The 6306-nt window shown below is 36.6% G+C and overlaps 4 protein-coding genes across 8 annotated transcripts in view; 2 read left to right on the forward strand and 2 right to left on the reverse strand.

Moving 5' to 3' along the window:
* LOC108629829 (oligoribonuclease, mitochondrial) overlaps positions 1-301 on the reverse strand; it is a 3094-nt gene extending 2793 nt beyond the window's left edge. For 3 of the 5 annotated variants that reach the window (XM_018032723.2, XM_018032720.2, XM_026817610.1), the window contains exon 1: positions 79-301. The gene's annotated coding sequence lies outside the window, so the exon portion shown is untranslated. Of the gene's footprint in view, positions 1-24 lie in introns of all 5 variants that reach the window. The other 2 variants (XM_018032722.2, XM_018032719.2) reach the window with 1 other exon arrangement.
* Positions 302-386: 85 nt separating this feature from the next.
* On the reverse strand, positions 387-1014 carry LOC108629838 (histone H3). The gene has a single exon (XM_018032742.2). The coding sequence runs from the start codon at positions 965-967 to the stop codon at positions 557-559; it is 411 nt and encodes a 136-aa protein (XP_017888231.1). The 5' UTR covers positions 968-1014; the 3' UTR covers positions 387-556.
* Positions 1015-1194: 180 nt separating this feature from the next.
* On the forward strand, positions 1195-1740 carry LOC108629807 (histone H4). Its single transcript, XM_018032682.2, has one exon. It carries the CDS (start codon positions 1269-1271, stop codon positions 1578-1580), a length of 312 nt encoding a protein of 103 aa, XP_017888171.1. The 5' UTR covers positions 1195-1268; the 3' UTR covers positions 1581-1740.
* A 102-nt stretch (positions 1741-1842) lies between these two features.
* On the forward strand, positions 1843-5846 carry LOC108629804 (chymotrypsin-2). The gene is made up of 5 exons (XM_018032679.2): positions 1843-3745; positions 3869-4234; positions 4314-4534; positions 4614-4780; positions 5353-5846. Coding segments are annotated over exons 1-5 (915 nt in total). The 5' UTR covers positions 1843-3585; the 3' UTR covers positions 5354-5846.
* The last annotated feature ends 460 nt before the right edge of the window (positions 5847-6306 follow it).

Here is a 6306-nt window from a genome sequence, read left to right on the forward strand (position 1 = left end):
ATGTGAAGTGGCTTATGTACACACATTATAGTTAAAAGATTTTCACAAAAAGTAAATACTATATTCGTCTGTAGTAACCTTAGAAGTAATAACAGAGTAAAACCCTCACTTTTCACGAACGTAATGTGAACTAAAATGAAAATGAAGGCATACTTTGGTAGACTACTTTTATAGCTATATATAAAAGGTAAAGAAAATCAATTCTGTAAGCAGTAAAAATCAAAAACTACATCTTTATGTCTTATACTGTGTCCAGTAAATTTGGCGGGAACTCTTGCTCTTACCTCCAGACCTCCAGTTTTTTATTTCAGTCATACTTTTAGAAGAAAATTGCTTTACATGCGATAAGTTTCTTAACTCTAAAATATGTTCGAAAGTTTCAGAAGCATTTTTTATCCTTATTGTATATTCCTAATATCGTTTGAAAATTATTGTATTACACAGGAAAATTTTTATTCAAGCACATGTTGAGTAGCAAATGAAGAGTAGTTTCTCCGATTAAAAATGATTGGTGGCCCTGAAAAGGGCCGTTTATTTCGTTGTTAAGAAGAGAAATTTAAGCTCTTTCGCCACGAATCCTTCGTGCTAACTGTATGTCCTTAGGCATGATGGTAACTCTCTTTGCGTGAATAGCACAAAGATTCGTGTCCTCAAAGAGACCAACCAGATACGCCTCGCTAGCTTCTTGAAGTGCCATGACCGCCGAACTTTGGAAACGGAGATCAGTCTTGAAGTCCTGAGCGATTTCACGTACGAGCCGTTGGAATGGCAGCTTTCGGATCAAAAGCTCGGTACTCTTCTGGTATCTTCGAATTTCACGAAGAGCGACAGTACCAGGACGATAACGATGAGGCTTCTTCACTCCGCCAGTTGCTGGTGCGCTCTTACGAGCTGCCTTAGTCGCCAATTGCTTTCGCGGAGCCTTACCGCCAGTAGATTTGCGAGCAGTTTGCTTAGTACGAGCCATGGCTTCGCAACAAGTCAGAGAACGGAACGATCAAACTAGAACGTTGGTCAACAATAATATGTCGATTGTGCGCTCTAGACGCTGGTTTATATGCCCTGCGAGACTCCACCTTCACGCTTCTTATTGGTTGAATATCTAATAGAGGGGATCGTAACCAGTTTTTCTGTGTCGGTTGGTGCAGGGCGGGGAGGGAGAGCAGCTTCGAGTATAAATAGAGCTGGTTAAAAATTTCGACATCAAAATCGTTTCTGGAGTCGTAAACTGCGTTTTGTGCTGTGTTGACTACATATTTGCGATCACGATGACTGGCCGTGGTAAAGGTGGAAAGGGATTGGGAAAAGGAGGAGCGAAGAGACATAGAAAAGTATTGCGTGATAACATTCAAGGCATTACCAAACCTGCCATCAGACGTTTGGCGAGACGAGGCGGTGTTAAGAGAATCAGCGGATTGATTTACGAAGAAACTCGTGGCGTCTTGAAAGTGTTCCTTGAAAACGTCATTCGTGACGCGGTCACTTATACTGAACATGCAAAAAGGAAAACTGTGACAGCCATGGATGTAGTTTATGCTTTGAAACGACAAGGCAGAACGCTGTACGGTTTTGGCGGTTAAACTACGAAAGAAAAACCAATTTTACTTACAAACGGCCCTTTTCAGGGCCACCAAATATTTCTTAATGTGTGATACATTCTCGTTTGTACTTCTCGTTATCCTAATCCCGATTAATCCTAAAGTATTCTTACCTAGTAATAAACATAAAATTTGTCGAAAACACTTTGATCGTTATTGCACCTCGTATTTTTCACTTCAGAATTAATTCACATTAAATTAGAGAAAGTACTATACATATATTCAACGAAGTAAGAATAACAGAAGGTCGATTCATTAACAGTTATTTTATTGTGTAACAAAAGTTAAAGGCAATTCTTATTCCTCTTCGGTAAATCAATGTCGGCATTTGGAATGTGTTTCGAAGTATCTACTTTTGCTACTATTGTTAGCATTACAATTCATTATGTAATTTGAACTTCCTCGAAATTTTTAAATAATGAGACTTGGATATTTAGTAAAGAAGTGAACACGAAACTCATTCTCGGATAGTTACTAAAGAAGTGAACACAAAACTCATTTTTGGATAGTTAATAAAGAAGTGAACACGAAACTCATTGTCAATTTTATCTCTCTCGAGAAAGAAGAATTCTTGGCTCTGAAAAGGGACGTTTTCGGAACTTATAGTAGTAGTAGGCAATATAATTTATTACTCCGCTTTTAAATTTATATACATCCTCTTAGTAACTGCTTTCTTCTCTAATTGTGGCTTGGCAAGTTTTTCGGGTAATATAATCCTCATCATGAAAGATCTCAGGTAAACCAGCCTGGGTTTTATTGTGGTTCTTATTACGTCATCTCAATGTGACCATGGATTCTCTGTTATAAATGACAAATTATGACAATTCTTTCCAATTATGTTCGTACATGTGTCCCTATATAGTAAGAGCATCAGATGTAAATACAGGTAGCTTTCCTTCTACGAATTCTACTCCCAACCGATTTGGTTACATTTCTATTTTCTGGTATTTTATCAGTGTTTTCGATCATTCCTTCAATACCTTTTGGCGATATACATATAGACGCATAATGTTCATTCCGTATATTCAAAATGTGAAATTAATTATCCTCGATTTAATATATCGCACTAAATCGCTTTCTGTCTTTGTAATAGGTACAAACAATAACAACCCTGTTCAGTAGTGTTCAAATACATTCACCTTTAACGTATATTATACAGAAGTATTTACATATGTAAACTATCTATCGTCTCGAAAATTTCAAATGTCTAAAACCACAACAGACGATTGAGTACCATAGAATTTATAAGCAGCTAAAGCTAAATGAAGGAACATTCTTATTTGAAGAAATTAGTTCATTCTTGTAAATGGCTATCGAAATCTTTCTTTGTCTACATTTCTGTTGTCGATATTATTCTTAGAGCTAAATACGGAATTGATTCTACAGATTTACAATATTTTGAACTGCCTTTAGTTTTACTGAATTTTCAATTAAAGTTAGTAATAGTCTTGTTGATGTTGATGTTGACTAAATGTGTACAAGGAAAGTAAAGAGAGTTGATTAAATGTGCATAAGGAGAAAGTAAAGAGTGTTGATTAAATGTGCACAAGGAAAGTAAAGAATGTTGATTAAATGTGAACAAGGAAAATAAAGATTCAGATTGTTTTTAGTAATAATCTTATTGTTGATTAAATGGGCACAAGGAAAAAAGATGTATCTATTTCAAATGTACATATGAGCATGTATTGTATTTATCGCTTAACGAAGCGTGAACCGTGGGCTAAGCCGTAAGCGTGCTTCCTCCATGTAGTATATGCTCTAAGGGGCCAAATTGCTCTTTCCTCGAATTCCCGCTAAATCATGTGTGTCAATGTGGCTCCCACCACTCAATTATCATAGTGTATAGCAAAACAGAGCTAATTATACTATTGAGGGGCACATGGACGTAGTTAACGATAATTAGTAGGGAAGTTAGTGTAATGAGGGGAAGAAGTTCGGCAGTCGTGGTATATAAGAAATTGGATCGATACATTTCGCATTGTTCACAATGATTTCGACAAGGGGAAAGTGCGTTATTTTGGTCTTCACCGGTTTAGTTTTGAGTAGCAATATTTGCTGCGTTTTAGCTTCAACCGCGTCAGAAATCATCGATGACGATGATGTTAACTTGAATCATATTGAAAATGTACAAGATTATTTGATCAACGGTAAATATAATTCGTTATAACTAAACAAAAACTTCGTGGCGTTTCCACTTCTGTTTAGAAATTAATTTTTTTACATTTTTTACATTTATCTTTTTACATTGAATATAAAAAATCGAAATTCAGGTACGTTTTCTGACGAAGACGAATTTCCTGATATGGGCAGTGTAAGGATTGTTGGAGGAGAATACGCGCAATTGAATCAGTTTCCGTTTATGGCTATCGTCCATCAATTGATGGGTAAAGGAGTGATTTCAAAGTGCGGTGGCAGTATTATTTCGTCGAGATGGGTATTAACAGCGGGCCATTGCATGGGCTCCAAACCACGTTTAGTCGTATTCGGTGTTAACGATAAAACAGGGATCGGCTACAATTTCTACCGAGGACCAGGAATCGCTATGTGGAACGAACAAGGTGTTCTTCATCCCGGTTATAGCAAGACTGTAAACGATATTGCTTTGCTCTATATGCCACAAAATATTCCGTTCGGAGGTAATATTCTCAAATAGGGAATATTTACATTTTCGTAAGAGAATCCTCTCTTAAAATAGATCATTTCTTTGGTTGTTAGAAAATATCCAACCTATTCGACTCGCGGGATTTAATCACGGAACATTTGCCGGTTGGAGGAGCGCAGTCATTGGCTGGGGAGTAGACGGTCCAACCGGGTCGGGAACAGACAGTTTAAAGTACGCGGTACTATCAATCATTTCAAATTACGCATGCTCTACATATTGGAGCATTACTGAAAAACACATATGCACAGCCATACAAAATCAAGAAGCATGCAGGGTAAGTGAATATCGTTCTCGTTTGGTTCGGAACGTCTTGAGTAAAAACGTAAGCATTCATGCATTCGTTGTATGTTCAGGGTGATAGCGGAGGTCCACTAGTCGTATACATTGATGGAATGCCTCTTCAAATCGGAATCGTCAGTTATGGAGATGGGGCTTGTCCAAGCGGCAGGCCTGGTGTATTTACGAGGGTTTCTGCTTTCGCAGACTGGATCGCACATAACACTGGACTTTATTTTTATTAGTAAAATAGCCCTAACGTACATATTATCTACTTTATACGATATACAACAAATATGCATGTTAAATATTAATAACACTTTGGCCAGTATTCAGAGTCGTTACTTATATTTAAGGTCGTCTTAAGCATTTCCTATCCCTGTCTATCCCATATTTCCAGTCCCTATCTTATATAGGAAACAGGGACTTAAGCAATTGATTAAGGCGATTTCAAACATAAGTAACGACTCTGAATACCGCCCTTTGTATACATAAAAAACGGCTTCACATTTTGAAATATGACAATTTTTGTCAATAATAACAATTAAATAAAAAGATTTTACCCATTAATCAAGGAAATCGTTTTCTTTTACTTGTGGAATTTTTTAACGTGATTGCTTATCATGAATGTTTACCCGAAATAGAAACATTAAAATAGTTTAATATATTCATTAATTAAGCACTCGTCTATTTAATTAAGTATTCAAACAGAGTGAATGTATAAAAGTTAGTTTAAAATAACATGCAGCCTATATACATGTGTTCGAAATAATGGGCCCAGAAGCGACAGTCAGCCGGCTGCTCCTTTGTTCTCAGAAAACATTCAACGGTTGAACACCTGGTCAACTACAAAGGGATTGTAAAGGAAGGGAATGAAGAGAAAGAAGGGGACTTTTCTGACCTGCGCCGGCTGCACCACCATGGTTAGCTAGGGGAGGAACTCTCCTAGCAAGCCGACTAGGTATGCAGCCAGTTTTGGAACACCGATAAAACTAACATGTGCTCAACGAATGACCTCGAACAGAACTCCCGCAAAGAATACTGAATTTTGTAGAATGTTATATTTCTGTCTAAGCGTCTGTCTTCGAATATGTTATATGCTTCAGTTGAAATAGTTGAAATCTAATGAATTTTGACAACGTATCTCATAATTTATAACGATAAACCAAAGAAAACATTTTATAACCAATGTAGAAACATGATATTTAAAGGATTAAAAACAATATTGTTCCCATTCTGAAACGACTGTGGCTCATAAAAGAACCATTTTGTAGGTTATCAATTTCCTCTCCTTTTATTGATTAAGTATTTAAGCAAGATATTTCAATAATTTATTTCTTTTACATTCTGTCGTATATTTTGAGCAATTTCTCGTACAGGACTCTCGAAGAATTTTTTAGGTATCAATAATTTCGTACTTTTTTGGCATTGGCGTATTTCATCATGGACCCTGCTTTTCGATCGAGATTTCGTTTTATCTTCTGATACACCTCGTACAAGTTGGTACACTTATCAGGAATGGAAAGTGATGGAAAGTTTTTGCCATGCATGCACATGAAATCTAGTATTTCTACCGGAAAGCAAATGTCATTTATATTTAAAAAGAATTCTCTATTATCGCACAATTTTGATGAAGACGCTTGATAAAATTCTTTACCTGTTTATAGAAATACACGTCACAGGGTTGACAAATTGGTGTGCACTTTGGAGGTATGATTTTAAGCGTGCAGGTTGCACGACCTAAGTCATCGGAAAAAATTTCATCATATG

The sequence above is a fragment of the Ceratina calcarata genome, unplaced genomic scaffold, assembly GCF_001652005.2.
Source record: "Ceratina calcarata isolate Rehan_Ccalc_2016 unplaced genomic scaffold, ASM165200v1 scaffold588.2, whole genome shotgun sequence".
Classification (NCBI taxonomy): domain Eukaryota; kingdom Metazoa; phylum Arthropoda; class Insecta; order Hymenoptera; family Apidae; genus Ceratina; species Ceratina calcarata.

Coding starts and splice junctions, on each gene's coding strand:
- LOC108629838 (XM_018032742.2), bottom strand. CDS start 967: ATGGCTCGTACTAAGCAAACTGCTCGCAAATCTACTGGCGGTAAGGCT.
- LOC108629807 (XM_018032682.2), top strand. CDS start 1,269: ATGACTGGCCGTGGTAAAGGTGGAAAGGGATTGGGAAAAGGAGGAGCG.
- LOC108629804 (XM_018032679.2), top strand. CDS start 3,586: ATGATTTCGACAAGGGGAAAGTGCGTTATTTTGGTCTTCACCGGTTTA. Junction 3,746..3,868: donor ACAAGATTATTTGATCAACG/GTAAATATAATT, acceptor ATCGAAATTCAG/GTACGTTTTCTGACGAAGAC. Junction 4,535..4,613: donor AAAATCAAGAAGCATGCAGG/GTAAGTGAATAT, acceptor TTGTATGTTCAG/GGTGATAGCGGAGGTCCACT.